General features: G+C 54.3%; 2 protein-coding genes across 3 annotated transcripts in view; both read left to right on the top strand.

Moving 5' to 3' along the window:
• The first annotated feature begins 6,418 nt into the window (after nucleotides 1-6,418).
• Nucleotides 6,419-8,807, top strand: LOC143695425 (uncharacterized). The gene is made up of 4 exons (XM_077187530.1): nucleotides 6,419-6,818; nucleotides 7,243-7,397; nucleotides 8,353-8,688; nucleotides 8,757-8,807. Exons 1-4 carry the CDS (start codon nucleotides 6,545-6,547, stop codon nucleotides 8,805-8,807), a joined length of 816 nt encoding a protein of 271 aa, XP_077043645.1. The 5' UTR covers nucleotides 6,419-6,544.
• Nucleotides 8,808-15,215: 6,408 nt separating this feature from the next.
• The window catches only part of MMP24 (matrix metallopeptidase 24), a 42,678-nt gene continuing 41,044 nt past the window's right edge, over nucleotides 15,216-16,849 (top strand). The window contains exon 1 of one of the 2 annotated variants that reach the window (XM_054644566.2): nucleotides 15,216-15,401. In XM_054644566.2, coding sequence (XP_054500541.1) covers nucleotides 15,303-15,401 — 99 coding nt within the window. In that variant the 5' untranslated portion in view covers nucleotides 15,216-15,302. The remainder of the gene's footprint in view (nucleotides 15,402-16,849) is intronic. The other variant, XM_077187469.1, reaches the window with a different exon arrangement.

Genomic DNA, 16,849 nt, shown 5'->3' with positions numbered 1-16,849 from the left:
TTTCAGATGGTTTTACATTCCGTGGACACAATATGGAAGCGTCTCAAGAAAAAAAAAAAAAAAGCCACAATGTGATGGTTATTTTTCTGGCACCAAAAGCCAGCAAAGCTCTCGTGAGCCTTGGGCTCCTGTTTGTGCCACCGAGCACACTCCTGTGGGATGTCAAAAGCAATCCAGCCAGCCCTAAACTGAGGAGTAGTTGAACCATGCAGATGCTGAGTGAAACCTCAAGTTTCTCTTGGGTTTGGTTCCTCGTTCTGGGCATTGAACATCCCTCGTTCCTTTCTGAGTCGCTTGACATGATCCTGATCTTCAGACCAGGAAGCTTCATCTTCAGCATTCCAGGCTCTTACCTTGGCACGTTGGGAGTAGCACGCTGCCATTCAGGGTGAAGCCAGAGGCTCCTGCTGACAATCTTGAGACATTTCTGCTTCCAAGCACACTCTTGAGAAATGTGGGACAGGATGTAGAGCTGGTTAGAGAGCAGCAGGGAAAGCTCTCTGGAATTCTCAACAGCCTCTGGGCATTCTTGCTGATTGTTGGTGGGCACCCAGCTGCCAAACCTGCCAAGGTGCCTTTGCATGGTCCCTCTCACTGTGTAAAGAAGGACAAGTCCCTTGGGCTACTGCCTGCTTGTTCAGCAACACTCAAATAAAGGCAGCAAGTCTACTCCTGGACCTTGCAAGAGTTGAAACTGCAGTCTCTGCATTCAGGTAGTTGTTGTTCAGACAAAAGGGTGATCTGATTTTTCACAGGTGCTGCCATGACCATGAGATTTTACTGTATCTGCAAAGTAGTTCTGAAGCCTCGTTAAATACCGGGTGTCTGGAAGATGATGTACCTTTCTGTCCATTATCAAGAGCATTAAAAAGTCAGGAGTCAGCCAGGACAAGAGTCTGTTCTGTCCCCCTGCAGAGCAGCTTGGAAGTGCTGATGAGAGAAGGGCTGTGAGCAGGGGCTGGGCTTTTGCTTGTTGCTCCAGCCTGTTTGGGCACAGCTACCCAGAGTCATGGGTCAGAAACAGCAAGTGAAGGTTTGGCTGTTGAGGCCAAGTTGGGCTGGGCTGCCTGTGCTAGGGCAGGCCATAAGGAAGGCCTGGGCAGTCCCTCACAGGCCCTGCTCTGCTCTGGAAATGGCCCAGATGTGCCTTCTCAGGAGGAGTTTCCAGCTGACCCATTTTCCATCCTCAGGCGTGGGGATCTTGAGCCACGTCGTCCTGGAATAACCGGCTGTGGGTGTCTGGAGCAAGCAACTCACGTCTGTCCATCTTTGCAACTTGTAGGTCAGCAAAGGAGAGCCTGCAATCCAGGCTGTTTGCTGCTCAGCAGCAGATATCACAGCTGGAGATCACCAGGAACCATCTGGAAGCTCAAGTGCTCACAGTCACACAGGACAAAGAGGTGATAGAAGGTGAGAACCTCGTGTGCTTTGTTTGTGCTGCTGCCCCTGACTAGACAAGCTGAGCACCCTGTAAAGGTGTCTCTGTCCACAGAACTTCTGAGGAGTGGTGGGGCTGGAGGCACTGAAAGGGCCTGAGGTCAGTAAAGTCAGGCAAGAACGTGAATCTTGCTGTTGGTCATGTTTGCAGGAGAAGTGAAGTGCCTGCAAGGTGAGCTGGAAGCAGAGAGAGCTCTCAGGAGGCAGGAACAGGAAGACACAGCTCAACAGCTCCTGCAGGCAGAGCAGCAGCATCAGGAAAGCCTCAGGCTTCAGGGAACTGCTCAGCAACTGGAAATAAAGAAGCTCCTGCAGGACCTGGTAGGGGACAATATGCTTCTGAATTGTCCAAGCCAGCCCTGTGGGTTGGTGCCGCACAAGCAGAGGCTGAGGGTGTGAAAGGGCAGCAATCCTCTGCCAGAGGCCTCCCGCTGCTGGGCCGGGCAGCAGAGCCAGCAGCTGAGACTTGGAGGAGCGTGAAGGCCCCAGGATGGTGCTGGGACAGTAAATGCAGCCATGGCTTCAGTGAGGGTGTAAGAGGAGTTCCAGAGCAGGTTGGGCAGTGCCCACCCAAAGCGTGGCAGCCCAGGGCAGGATCATCCCCGAGTGCCACCTGCCACAGAGCAGATGCCAGCATGGAGCAGATGCCAACAGTGCTGCTGGCTGCAAGCGTGGGAACTCGTTTCCTTTCTCCCTGTGCTTCCATGGTGGACAGAGGGATTAGCTTTGGGCTGGAAGCAAATGGAACAGGCCCCTTGTTCCTGGTCCTTCAGTCCTTGTGACTGGGGCATCAGAGAGGGGAAGGTGACACCTCCTCCTCTGAGTGCTTGGACTCGGTGCTTGGGAAGGTCTTTGCCAGCAGAAGAGATTCCACATGTCTCTGATTCTTGCACCTGCTGAGCCTCCTTTTGAATTCCCTGACAGGACACAGCTTCTGGAGTGCAGAAAGCCAGTGCTGTTGTCTTTTCCAGTTGGGGGTTGTGGGAGGGATGGAGCTTCACATCTTTCAGCCAGGAGCTTGCCTGGGGCTTCATCTTGCAAATTTTTCCTCCCCTCCTCAGGCAAGTGAGCGTGAAAGGCACCGTGCAGAGATGCAGGAGACGCTGGAGCAATGGGAAAAAGAGAAGGCAGAGAGAGAGCAGGAGCACAAGAAGGTGCTGTTTGAGATGAGGCAGAAAGTTGCCACCCTGCTGGCCCAACAAGAAGAACTAAAGAGATCTGAGAATGCCAAGCAAGAGGTAATGATTGTGAGAGGAGAGCTGGTGTGATTTTTTGCAAGGCTGGAGCTGTGGGAGATGGCAGGATATGGGGCTGTGTGGAACATGCCCTCCGTGTCTCCTGCATTGAATTAGGGGAGGTGAAAGCTGAACGGGGCTGTCTTTGGCCCCAGGAATGAGCCCTCTCATAGGAAGCCAGGCAGAAACATCAGCTGTCAGCTGAGATTTTTGTGCTGCTCTTGTGCTCTGTTGTTCTAAGATGCACCTCAGGGTATCTTCACTGTTCTCCTTCTGCTCCCCTTTTGGTGTGTACTGGTAGATGTTCATGGCCAAGGTGAGTTTGTAGGACTTTTCTTTTGTGGGCATAGGGAGCATGCAGCAGGAATGCTGACAAGAGAAAAATCTTTTAAAAGGCTTGCCTGGAGTATTTCTGAACAGTAACACAGAGATGTCTTCTGGGCTGTGTTTTAAGTCACTTCCTGGGAAGCTGTGTCTCCCCCAGGGCAGGCAGTGGCCCAGGGGAGCAGCAGCCAAGTGCTCTGAGAGCACGTGAGCCCATCAGTCTTTGCCCATTGCCACACGGATGCTGCAGGAGGAGCGTGAAGCCCTCTGCTCTTTCCTCCTGTGCAGGTCCTGCTGGAAGAGCAGAAGGAGAAGAGTGCTTTATCAGAGGCACTGCTCCAAACTCAGGGAGAGCTCAGCCGAGCCCGCCAGCAGGTGCAGCAGCTCAGGCAGGAGGTGACAGAGCAGCAGGAGAAGGGGCAGGTAAGTGTGAGTAGGCAGGCAACAGAGGGCAGGGCAGTGACAAGGGCACAAAAGGCAGCTCCTGGGACTGAGGAAGCAAGGGCTGCTTCAGGCCCTGGGAGCACAGAGCCTGGTAAGCTCCAGAGCTCAGCCCCAGGAAGGAAGGCTTGCAGTGGAAGCAGAGCTGGGTAGAGCAGCCAAAAGAAGCAGCTGAGGAAATGGCATTTTGAGGCAGCAAGTGGAAAAAGCTGAGCCTGAGGGCAGGTCCCAGGAAGTTGCTCTGTAATTTGTTGCCAGACCATCAAGGCAAATCTGCAAGATGAGCTGCAGGAAGCACACAGTGAAGCCCAGGCAGCACAGAGGAGGCATGAGGAAGAGCTACAAGGCCTCAAAGAGGAAAGGAATCTCCTCCTTGAGCAGAGGGAGGCTCTAGAAAAGCAGGTGAGGGAAAGAGCAGTGGCACTGCAGTCATGCAGCGAGGGGTCTGTGGCCTTCTTGCTTTTCCATGGCAGAGCAGCAGCTGCTGGGGTGAGCCCTGGGGCTGTCTCGTGCTCTGGGGGCTCCATGGCAGCTGCTCTGAAGGACACTCGGGGCTCTGCTGAATGTCAGCTGCTGCTCTGGACAGCTGGGCTAGTCCTCTGTGCTGCTGGCCAGCAAGCAGCAGCATGGATTCCTGCTGGCCTCTTCTTGCTGGCCTTGCTTTGGCAGGTGCTTTCTCAGGTGCCCTTGCTGGTGGGCCACTTAGAGACTGAAACAAGTTGCCCATATCCTTTGTGAATCTGGTGCTCTCAGGACAGGGAGGAGTGGAAAGTTGTCCTTTACCTTTGCTCACAGCCTGTGCTGTGGCTGAGTGTGAGAAGCTGTGGCTGTAGCCTCTGACTGCTTTGTTCTGTTTGACTGGAGGTGGCAGAGTTGACATCTCAGCTGGCAGCCTCCCAAGAGTGCCAGGAAAGGACTGCACAGAGAGCCCAGCAAGATGTGAGGGAGGCCCAGGAAGAGTCCAGGCAGAAGCTGTTGGAGCTTGAGAAGATCCAGAAGATGCTGGAGGAGGCACAACATCAGAACAAGGAGCTGCAAGTGCATCTGGACTACTTGGAGAGAGAATGGATTCAATGGGAAGAAGTGGCACAGCAAAATTCAGAATTGCAGGCTTCTGTCAATGCCCTAGAGAAGGAAAAGGCCAGGTAAATGAAAGCCTGTGGGACTCTGCATTGTGCTGAATGGATTCCCTCTTTGCCATCTTTGCACCTGCCAGGGGCTCTGGCAGCATTTCCTACATGGCAGGTTCTGCACTCCCCGTGCAGACACGTCTCATTATCTGAATGCTGAGTTTCACTTTCTTTTCTTTTAAGCCTTCAGATAGAGTTTTTCTGAAGACAAAGGCTTTGGGGGTAGCCCTTTCCCTCTAGGGGTTATTGTGTTGTTAGGTGGGTGTGTTGACACTGCCTGAGGTGCACTGTAAGGAGCTGCATACATCCATCAGCTCCACCTTGGGGCCTGTAACTTGAAGCCTTTGGGATCTGGATCAGCCTGGCATCTGATGCTTTTTCTGGGCAGAACCATCTTAAGGCCCTGAGTGCTGCTCTAGGCCAGCTGGGCCTTGGAGGCAGCCCAGAAACAAGAATGTCTCTGTTGCATGGTTCCTCATCCAATGTCCCCCGCTGCCTGCAGGGGGTCAAGCAGGGTCCCTGCCACCCTGCACAGTCACAGGCATTTCTGACTGTGCAAAGAATGCAAGGAACAGGACCAAGGTATGGGGGGCTCATGTAGCCGATCAAATCCTGCCAGGTTTAAGTGCCACAGGATTCTTCCTCCAAGAAGAAGACAAAGCAAAGGCAGGGCACTCCTGCTTGCCTGGAGCCTTCTGCGTCTTCCATCAGGTTGTGCTCCAAGTCTCAGTTGCCACTTTGGCCTTTGTTTCTCCAGCTGAAAGTAGGATGGGTGCTGGTAAATCTTCGGGAACTTGCCAGAGATTCCCTGGCTCTAGGGTGCTGCTCCTCCTACCTGGATGTGTAAGATGGGGAAAGGAAATGTCTCTTCCATGCTGACCAAGCCTCCCTGCTTTGGAGCCTGGTTAGTCAGAAGAAAATTGTTCCTCTCCCCTAATGTCTTCATTGTAAGACTTTGTTAGGTTTGTATTCACATTCCCAGCTCAGAAAGAACGTATGGCATGCAGGCAGGAACTCGCTGTTCTTTCAGGGACAAAGGCAGAGTAGGCACATGCTGGTCTGGGACTGCAGGGGGAACAGTCAAGTCTAAACAGCCAAGTTGTCTAGAGAAACCTCATCAGGCAGAGCAGTTTCCCCCTGAGGTGGTGTGAGTCCTAAGAGTTGATAAAATGTGATACCATTTAGTAATGAGTTGCTTGCTTTCCTTCTAGGCTGATTCTGTCTCTGGAGGAAAAGAATGTGTGCCTCAGAACGCTGGAAGAACAGAACCTGGCACTGAACAATCAGGTGTCTCAGTGTCAATCTGCTCTTCAGCAGGCCAAACAGCTCTCCTCAAACCGCGCTGGACAACTGCGGGAGCTCAACACACAGGTAAGCTGTGCAGTGGCATCCTCTTCTCCAGGGACACACAACAGCACCTTTGCCTTGGAGGCCCCAACCTCTTTCCCCTGCCGGCAGCATCCACAGTTGCCGTGTTCTGCCCAGGGCTGCTGCTGCACCCTGAGGCTGAGCCTGAATCTGGTCTCTGCTGCAGAAGTTTTCCCCCATTTTCTCCCGGGTCCCAGCAGGAAATGTGGGAGGAGAAGCAGCAGCAGACTCCTCTGGAGCTTCTCTGTCCCTCTGTTGGCAGTGTTGTCCCAGACAGAGTTGGTGCCTGTGCCAGGCACTGAGCAATGTGGGGACACAGAGGTGGCTGTGGCAGGCTGGGCAGGGCACTTCCAGCACAGCCAGTTCAGCTGCTGTTCAGAGCTGCAGCCCAAGGATGCCCATTGCCTCCCTTTCCCTGTTTTCTCTCCATTTGTCTCCATTGGCATCCTTGCTTCTGTGCCTTCTGCGTTTGGCATGTTTTTTGCCTGAAGTAATTTCTTCTTTGTTGCTCTCCCTGCGGCCCACTCTGCTGCCTCAGGAGTAGCCCTGTCCCTGAGGCTCTGTGCATCCATCTTCCAGATCCGGGCCCTGCAGGACGCAGTGCTGCAGATGGAGGCTTCCCAGGCAACTCAACAGAAGCAGCTGCTGAAGGAGCTGGAGGAGTCTCAAGCAGGAGAACGCTCTTTGAGGGACTCTGTGCACGTGCTGCAGGCTGAGGTGTCTGAGCTGCGTGTGAAGCTCCAGAGCTCTGATGACAAAGCTCTTGCCTTGGCCATACAGTGTGAGGCTGTGGAGCTGGAGCTGAGGAAGACACAAGCTCAGAGAGACAACCTCAGAGCCCGCAACCTGGAGCTGCAGAAGGAGTTGGAGGAAATTGAGCAAGGTACAGCTTCTCCTCTGCCACTCACTGCCCCATGCTGTCTCACCAGCTGAGGAGCTGTAGCTGGATGCCTCAGCTCCATTCCCCCAAACTCCAGGCCCTGCCAGAGCCTCCAGGCTATTGGCCTCTCTGGAGCAGGGCTGCACAGGCATCCCCTGTGCTTTGTCTCTCTTAGATTGCTCACTCTGCACAAGGCCAAGAGCAAACACACTTTTCTGTCCCTCTGAACCCTGCCCCTTTCATTCCTGCCTTTTTCTCTGCCCGGAAGTTTCCTTCATTTCTGTCAGCTTTGGAGCCTTTGTGGGCTTAGGGCCTGGCAAACACAGGCAGGTAGAGAAGACAGTGCTGTTGTCTCTGCAGGATGCACATCAGTTTAGCTTGACTTTGTTTGTCCTTTCTCCTTCTCCTTTCCCCTTTCCTGCTGCAGATTGGTGGAAGGAGGAAGTCAAGCACATTTCTCAAGAAACTGCCCTGGAGAAAGAGGCCACTAAAAGGCAGGAAGAGGCTGTGGCTCTTCGTCAGGAGGTGGCATCTCTGAAGAAGAAATTAGAAATCCTGGAGAAGCAAAGGAAGGATGTGCTGGTGAGATTGGCAGATGCCACAAAGGGCCATTTCCTAGCTATGTGTTTGGGCCTTGTGTTAATAGTTCTAAAGAGCACCTTTCCCCAGTTAAACTTTTCTAATTGCATTCTTCTGAGTAAGGAGGAGAAGATGTTGTAGTCATGGCATAGCCAGTTAATGCTGAGGCTGCTGATTTTCCTCCCTGCTCGGCTTCTGTGCCCTTGAACCTTTAGTTCTCAATGTCCTCAGTGTCCCTATTGACATTGCATGGTTTGGGGAATTCCTGGTGTCCAATGCCATGTTCAGCTTTCTAAATATCTGGATGTGGAAGGAGGGGGGAGAGTCCCAAGTTTGCTGTTAATAGAAAGGTGTTTGGCCTTGGCCATGGGAGAGCAGCCAGTGGGGAGAGAGGAGAGGAAAGCCAAGGTCTGATCCCCAGCAGGACGTGTGCCTGCAAGGGGAGAACTGGTCCTGAGTGGCAGCAGAGAATGACAGACTGATCTGGCCATTGCTGCTCCCAGAGAGGGCAGTGGGGCTCTGGGGCATGGAGCCATGGGAACTCTACACAGGAGAGGTGGAAAAGCACTGCTGTCAGCCCAGCCCCAGGGAATGAAAGGCTGCGGCTGTTTGCTCTTCCCTTCCTCCCTGATGGAGAGCACATCCTCATGGCACTGCCTGAATCCTGCTTAGCGGGCACTTGAAATCCTGGCTGCAGTTCTGGCAGCTCCTCCCCAAAGGAGCCCTGGAGTGGAGCTGCAGGAGGTCAGGCAAGGGCAGAAGGGAAGCTGGGATGGGCTGAGTGAGCTGGGAAAGATGCAGCATCAAGGGGAGGGGGGCCCAGCAAAGCTCTGCAGCATCCTGAGAGGCAGAGAGAGAGGGGCAGCCTGTGCCTGCCCCTGCAGCAGGAGTGCAGATCTGGTATGAAAAGCAAAGTGAGAGAGGGAATGAGTGACCCTTTTTCTCCCTGTTTTGGCAGCATGAAAGGGAATTGTACCAGCAGCAGATGAGATATCTGGAAAAGAAGAATCAAATGGATACACTCAACCTGCAAAGTCAGCAGGAAAGAATGCAGCAATTGGACAGTGAAAAGGAAACCATGCAGGAAGAGTTGAAGCATGGGACTGCTGCTTTGAAGGAAGGAAGAGGGAGCACTCTGAGTGCTGCACTGAACAAGTGTAAAATTGCCAGAGGGGCTCTGCAGAAACGCCTGGGCTCCCTGAAGGGAAAGACTTGTATCCAGGCAGGCACTGACATTGATCTTCAGTCCACTGCAACATGCCTGAATTATTCCAGAGATGTTTCCCATGAAGAGGTGGGTCTCTATCCCTGTCAGTGCAGGCCTGCTTGGGTAAAGAGCCTTGTCTGTCTGCCTGGCTCCAGCCAGAGGCCACTGACTGCCAGATTGATTCCTGGCACACCCAGAATGACTGATCCAGCTCTGGAGCTTGCTGTTCAAAGCAGCTCCAGGCCAAAAGCCGGGCATGGGGAGCTGCTTCTCCTGTGCCCACAAAAGGGGAGGCAACACTTGGGGGTTTGGAATTGAGTATGGGAGGGAATGGAGCAGGTGAGCAGAGTGATGAACTAAACCCAGATGAGTTTTCTACTGAGAGGGCTGAACAGCAGCTGCATTGCTGGTGCTTTGAGGATGCTGCCTGAGACTGAGATTTCTGAGGGACAGCTTCTGTGGTGTTTGAAATATGGGAATCATCTCCTCTCTGAACACCCAGCAGGCTGTTGGAGCACAAGAGGAGCAGCTGTTAGGTGGCTCAAGGACCAGTCTGGAATCTAAGACACCACTTGCATCAGCAGAGAAGGAGAAGGGAGAGAGGCCTGAATTATCCACTGTGCCCAGAAGTGGTGAGCAGGTAAATTGGGTGTTGGCTGCCTCTGCAGAGCCTCAGGCTCCTCTGGAACTTGGCACCTTAGGCCAGGCAGTGCTTTGGAGACCTCTGCTTGTTGCCTTGCCTCTCCCTGTCCCTGCTGTGGCACACCCCTTTGTTTGTTCTCTCTCTTGTGGCAGCCCATGGCTTTCACAAGGGCACCTTCACTGCGCTGCCTCCCTCCCTGGCCCCGTGTCCCTGCACACACACACTGGCCTCTCTTGCACAGCCTCCAGCGAGAACTTTTTGCCCCCACTGTTGTCTGGTGCACTTCAGGGTCTCAGAGCAGGGATCTCCTTGCCTTGATGTCCAGAGGTCCTTTTGCTCCATGTTTGCTGACAGGTTTCTGTGACCCTCTCTCCCATCCAATGTGCAGGTGGACCCTGAAAGGAGAAGAATCAGAACTTTTAGGAGAGTGTTCCCTCCAGACTACTTTAACTTACCGGTCCACGAGTCTGAAATAGAAGAGTCCTCCAGGAGCTCAGGGGAGCAGCAGCCCTCGTGCTGAGGCACAGCCTGTGGAGAAAGGGGTCAGTGGCCCAAATGTGTGCTCTGGAAATCAGAGCTGGGTTCCTAAATCCCATTGGAAGTGTCTGTAATAGACCTGTGGTGGCTGAGGGATGTACGTGGGAAGGGTTTGGCAGCCTGGAAGTGGACTTGTTGATGCTCTGAGCTCTGTTGTGTCTGGGAGCCTGTTCCTTTGCCCTTGCCCAAGGGCAGAGTGTTGGTGAGGGCTGGAGTTGGAGGCTGTGTCTGCCCCGAGAGCCGGTACCGTGGGGCTGCAGGTGCTCCTGCCAGCGTGGGCTTGTCTGAGCCGGGCCTTGTGCCTCTTTCAGGTGGCCCTGCTGCAGTCACAGCTGGCCCAGGAGCGACAGCACCACCTGGAGAGCTGTGCAGGGAGCAGGCAGGAGACACAAGGTGCAGAAGGGACCTCCTTGCTTCCTGAACGTCTCAGAGAGGAGCCAGGCTGCAGCTAGATGTAGTTTTAGATTTAGTCAGTAGTTTATGTTTAAAGTATGGTATAGGTGTAATTGAACTTTTATACAACTGTGTTCCATAGGATGAAAGATATATTTATAGAAAAATAAAGAGTTTCTTATGATCGCCATTAAACTAATAAATCTGTATCAGGCTTATTTACTACCCAGTGCAGAGACCTCTAACTTCCAGTATAGTGCATTATATTTTGAAGCAACATTGAAGCAATTCCTGTCAAGCCAGCAATAACCAATTCTTAAAGATTGATGCTACTCACCCAAACCAATGATAATGGGCAAACATTTCTCTCAGCCTCAAGGCGTGACCTTGAGGAGCATCCTGACTCCAGGGAGGAAGCTGCAGAAGGCAGACATGTGCCATGAACCACTTTGGTGAGGGCAGGAGAAACCTGCCATGTGTGGAGCTTTTTCATTTGTCCTCAGGAAGCTGCAGCCTGTTTGTTCTCAGAGTCACAGAATCTCAGGCTGGGGGAGGCTGGAGGCACCTCTGGAGGTCACCTGGCCCAGCCCCTGCTCCATCAGGGCCACCCAGAGCCGGCTGCCCAGGAAGTGTCCAGGTGGCTTTTGAGTCTCTGCAGGGATGGAGACTCCCCCAGCTCCCCGGGCACCTGCGGCAGTGCTCGGCCACCCTCCCAGTGCAGAAGTGTCTCCTGAGCTCGGAGGGCCCCTCCTGTGGGTCACTTTGTGCCCGAGGCCCCCGGGGCTGTCCCTGGCCCTGTCCCCTCTGCAGCCTCCCCCTGGCTTTTCATCCACAGGGATGAGATGCCCTGAGCCTGCTCTGCTCCAGGCTGGGCAGTGCCAGCTCTCTCAGCCTCTGCTCATGGCAGAGACGCTCCAGTCCCTCCATCAGCTTCATGGCCCTGTGCTGGACTCTGTCCAGTCTGCCCCTGTGTCCTGTCCTGGGCAGCCCAGCTCTGGGCCCAGCACTCCAGGGCTGGCCTCACTGGTGTGGAGCAGAGGGAAAGGATCCCCTCCCTCTGCCAGCTGTGACACAGCTCCCAGTGCAGCCCAGGACGCTGTTCTGCATTGCTGCAGGAGCACATTGCTGGCCCATGGGCATCCTGGTGTCCAGCAGAACCCGGACAAACTTCAGTTTTCCAACTGGGTGGCCCCCAGCAGTCACCACTGCCTGTGGTTGTTCCTTGCCAAGGACAGGACTCAGAACTTGTCATTGGACCGTCCCCCTTGCTGAACTGTCCCTCTGCATGGCAGCACTTGTCTCTGGCAGATCAGCCACTGCTCCTGGTTTGTGGGAGGGCACAGCCTGGCCCCCTCACCCAGTTTACTGACAAAGGACTCAGGAAGGACTGGGCTCAGCATTGTCCTTCCAGGGTCCACCGCTAGACTCTGTGCCACTGATCACCAGGGATCCAAGAAGGTAGAGTCTGCACAAGGCATCTTGGCTTGTATGTACTTATTCAGAAAGATTTGGCAGGATTTACAACAGAGATTTCTGCTCCATATCTTATGTGGGAAAAAATGGAATGATCCATGCTCCCTTTCAGTGGTGGTGGGTAAAGTGGTCCTTTTGTTGGTGGCAGTGGATGTCACCTGCACGGGAACTGTGCCAGACTGGTGTGACATACTGTGGGAAGGAGCACTCTGAGGCAGGTAAAAGCTGGGCTGTAGAGATCATTCAAAGACTATTCTTCAAGCCATGGAAGCCCCTGTTTTGTGAAGATCAGGAACAATTCCTAGGCAAGGGCTGAAGCCTAATATCTGTGAGTTCCTTTACCTCCTAGGTCAATTTCTCCATTAATGATAGCAGATTGTCCTGGTTTAAAAGACAGGTGTCTTCCAAGGGAGCTGGGAATCTTCCTGGAATGGAGAGATAGCCCCCTCCCTCCAAATCATTATAACTTGAAATTACAGGGCTTCCAGGCAAAGATATGGGAAGAGAAATATCACTTCTTCACTAGAATACACACACACACATATATATATATATAGGTGAAGAAGGGAGAGAAGCAGCAGCGCCCCCAAAGCAATACCAGACTCTTCCCACCCGTTGAGCAGTTCTGCCTTTGCTGTAGTTCTGACCACAGCCGGCAGAGGGCGCTGTGAGCTGAGGCCAGGCAGAGTGGCTGCAGTGACTCTGCCCTGGCTCCAGGGGGCGCTGTCGGCCCAGGCGGCTTCAGGGGCCACGGCTGCGAGCCCTGAGCCAGCCCAGGGGTTAACGGCAGCCTCGGGGACACAGGGAAGCTGGGGCTCTGCTTTTCCCAGCTTCTCACCTGGCTCTTGCAGTATCCTGGCCATGCCAGCTCTGCTCTGGTTCCAGCCAAGCAGCCCCTGGGGCTCCCTCTCTCCAGAGAGAGAGAGAATAGGTGGGGTGGTCCCGTTTCCCCTCAAGCACCCACGCAGATGGTGAGGATCTTCCTTGGTGATGGCGAGTGTGGAAAAGTCCCCGTCAACCAGCAGCTGCAGCAACTAATGGGCTCACCTATGGATGGCAAGGAGAATCCTGAAGCAGTGCCAGGTCCATCACCAAAAACTGCCCAAAGTGCCCTGCTCCTAGCATGGCCAGCTGGTTCTTCCCTGGGCAGGCCAGTGCCCAACCCTGCCTTCCCTCCCTGGAAGCTTCCAGTGGAATGGGAGAGTCATTGGCCAGTTCTTTTGAATCTCAGTTGCCCCACAGGCAATTCATTCCCCACAGGCATCAACTGCCCTCTCCTTGCCACGTCCCCCTTTTCAGGTAACAAAGGAGAGAAAATTCCCCAAAAAACCACCCCAAACACACAACATTTTCCACCCTGAATTTTTCCCATACCAACATGTTACATCAAACTTTGACTTTTAAACTATAAACATCCATACATTATCCCAATTATATACATACATAGATACACAGATGCAGATACGGATACAGGCACAGTGTCTTGGGCAATTCACCCCAAAAACAAGGTCCCCTGGAGATGTCCATTGTGTTGATCCATCTTTCTGCATCACCCACCAAGTCCAATCCTACAGGTGGGTTTGTCTTTGCTCGAGGCAGAATTAATCCCAACAGTCTTTCCTAGCACTCCTCTCATGTGCACCACCAGAACTTTGTCTCCACCCGCTGTGCACAGGGCTTCGCCTTGGGCATGGCCAGCTTGGTTGGTGGAATCTCTGCTATTAACTAACCATGCAGCCTTTGCCAAATGCAGCTCCCACTGCTTGAGGGTCCCATCCCCCCATTGCCTTCAATGTGTTTGTGAAGAGTTCATTGCACTGCTGACCTTTCCTGGCAGCTGGTGCACGGTAGGGAATGTGATATACCCACTCAGTGCCAGGTTCTCTAGCCCAGGTGATCAGGCTGTCCTTGAGATGAGTCCCTTTGTTGGACTCAATTCTCTCACAGGTACCGTGCCTCCAAAGGACCTGCTTTTCAAGGCCCAGCATGGTGTTCTGGGCAGTGCCATGAGGCACAGGGTAGGTCTCCAACCTTCCAGTGGTGGCTTCTACCATTGGGAGCATGTAGCACTTGCCTTGGCGGGCTTGAGGCAGCGTGATGTAGTCAATCTGCCAGGCCTCGCCATATTCTGTTTGAACCATGGCCCCCATACCAGGGGGGCTTCATCTGCTAAGCTTGCTTGATGGCAGCTCACGTCTCACAATCATGGATAACCCGGGAGATGCTGCCCATGGTTACATCCAGCCCTGGCTCTCGTGCCCACCTAGAGGTGGCATCTCAGCCCCGATGGCCTGAGGCACCATGGGCCCATCGAGCTGGGAACAACTGTCCCTTGTGTTGCCAACACCTTGATTTTTTTTTGCAGACAGGACAGAGTGGTGCTGTGAGAAGTCCCTGCAGAGCACACTCGTTTCTTGCTGAGAAGAAATGAGTTTAACTCACACCCCCAGGAAGGTTTAACCAGACCTCTGTAGTTCTATCATTTTGAAAAAAAAAAGATCAGTTCAGCTTTGTAGTGCATTTGAGTCACAGTAAGGATTCTCAGAAGCATCTGATAGCTCCATGTCAGCTGGCATAGACTGTGTTGTTGAGAGCATAGGGTTGTCCCTGCAGAGAAATACACTGAAGTTTACAGAGCAGAATTGTAGGAGCTCAGGGAGAGTGGGAGGAAGGAGTTCTCTGCCCAAAGTCCTGGCAGGGGCTGATGATCAGAGGGGACAGAGGAACAGACTGCTGCCTGCCTCCGTCCTCACAGCCCCTCTGGTTACACAGTATGCCCCAAATGGAACGTGGGCTTGTCATTCCTATTCCAGGACAGGGCATGAAAAAAAAAAAATGCAGAACAGAACCAGGAGTGATCTTGCCGGGCTGAAGCAGCAGAGGGAAGTTCTTCTGACTGCGGGTACTTTTCAGTGCTTACCTGGCTGAGAAGAGGCTCCAAGGTGCCAAGCTGCTCAGGGGCAGAACTGGGTGCCTGCAGCAAGCAATACCCTCCCTGCAAGCAGACCGAATTGCAGGGGAACAGGAGGGAGCTATGATTTGGCCTGACAGGACAAAAGGGCTCTTGTAGTATATGAGAGATGGGGCTGGTTGTGCAGTTGTCATGGGGAGTCCTGCTGATCCTGATGTGCTGGAAGTGTCTTGGGAAATGGGGTGCAATTGGAAGGAGAGAGACTGGTGAAGTTCGTGGCTTGATCCGCCGCCCGCTACCTCTGGTACATAGCAGTTCATCTGGGAAGGCCTTCCACAAGCTAGAGCTAGTAAATATCTGCACGACACAGCCCTCATTCCCTGAGGAATGTCCCTGCTGACTGCCCCTCCAGCTGTCCTGCTGTCGGCTACCCGCAGCTGGTATCACATTCTCTCCGGAGATGGTCACACCGAATAACAGCCTTTCTTAAGAAAACTTTGCATATTCCTTGCAACACGCCGGCCGGTCACGGCGACCCGCGGCCGCACTCCCCGCGGGGCAGCCCCGGGCCGACCGGCAGAGGAAGCAGCGGATTCCGCTGCCCGCCTTCCCTTTCCCTTTCCTCTTTCGCCGTCCCCCTTCCCCCTTCTCCTTCCGGGCAGCCGCGCAGCCGCAGCCGCGGCGCCGGGGCCGGAGCGCTCCGAGCCCCGCTGGTGCCGACCCGGGCCGGGCCCCGCCGGGGCCATGGCGCGCTGCCCGCGCCGGGCGCTGGGCGCGGCGGGGCCGCTGCTGCCGCTGCTCTGCGCGCTGCTCCGCGCCGCCGCCGACACCAGCACCGGCCGGGTAGGTCCGCGAGCGGGGCCGGGCGGGGCCGCCGCTGCCACCGGCGTCCCGGGGCCGCGATGTGCGCTGGGTGTCTCGGGGTGGGCCGGAAAGCTGGGCGGGCAGCGGTTCCTCCGCCTCCTCCGCCAGAAACCTTCCATCACCTCCCGCAGGGCCGGGCTGAGCTCGAGTGTGCGAGCACAGCTCCTCCGGCCGCGCCTTGGCAGGTTGGGACCGGCCGGAGAAGCAGCCGTGCTCCTCCTGTGTGATCATAAGCTTCAGTCTCCGGGAGCAGCTTCTCGGGGTGACCGGGTGGCCATCGTGTGGTGCCCCGTTCCCGCTCCGAGTGCGGCCGGGAGCGAAGGGGGTATACGCGAGGGCAGCCCCACTCCGAGCTGTTTTGGTTACTGTGCTCTCGCTGATCGAGGGGAGCTAATGTTGGTTATTATGGAATGTCCCAGCATTGTTGTGCTTGTCAGAGGCCAAGGCAGGGATAGCAGATGGTCTCGGAGCAGTTTTGCAGCTTGGCCTTGTCTGAAGCCACTGGTGATTGTCTGTGCCCTTGGTGGACTTTGGCATGCCCGTCCATGCCCCACCTGGAGCACTGCCTCCGGCTCTGGGGCTCCTAACACAAGACCATTAAGGAGCTGCTGGTGCAAGGCCAGAGGAGGCCATGGAGATGTTCCGAGAGCTGGAGCTCCACTGCTCTGAGCCAGGCCGGGAGAGCTGAGGATGTTCACCTGGAGATGAAAAGGCTCCGAGGAGACAGTACAGCCCCTTCCAGTGCCCAAAGGGGCTCCAAGAGAGCTGGAGAGGGACTTTGGAGGGTCTGGAGGGACAGACACAGTGACTGGCTTCCTACTGCTAGCAGGCAGGGTTAGATGGGATATTGGGAAGGAACGTGAGCGTGGGGAGGTACAGAGTGCCCAGAGCAGCTGTGGCTGCCCCATCCCTGGAAATGTCCAAGGCCAGGTTGGACAGGGCTTGGAGCAACCAAGACCAAGGTGGCGGATGTCCCTGCCTATAGCAGGGGAGTGGAATGAGATGGGCTTCTAGCCCTTCTATGATTCTTTCTCCTGCTTTGGAAACAGGGCCCTTCCCTCTCCCTAATAGCTTCTGGCATCTTCTTATTGCCACAAAGAAACAGGGATTGTTCTCCCACTTTTGCTTCTCCTGACTTGAGCCCCTTTCCTGCTGCTATGTTATGTTAAGGGAGAGCAAGCATCTTCCCTCCCCCTTCCCTGAGTGATCATGCTGTCAGTGGGAGAGCAGATCATGCAGATGATTTATCAGTGCTGATGTGGTGAGGACTGTCCTGTGGGTCAGATTGATTGGGGAAAAGCTTATAGGATATATGCTGGTCTCATAATTATCCTGGTCTAAGAATTGAATCAACCAGAAGAATGAAGCACTAGGGAGTGTGCATGAAAAGTTATGGGGAAAAGTTCATAAAAACAAGTTTTTATTCT

The sequence above is a fragment of the Agelaius phoeniceus genome, chromosome 17 (assembly GCF_051311805.1).
Source record: "Agelaius phoeniceus isolate bAgePho1 chromosome 17, bAgePho1.hap1, whole genome shotgun sequence".
Lineage (NCBI taxonomy): Eukaryota > Metazoa > Chordata > Aves > Passeriformes > Icteridae > Agelaius > Agelaius phoeniceus.
The sequence above is the reverse complement of the archived record's forward strand: the minus strand, read 5'-3'. Positions and strand labels throughout refer to the sequence as shown.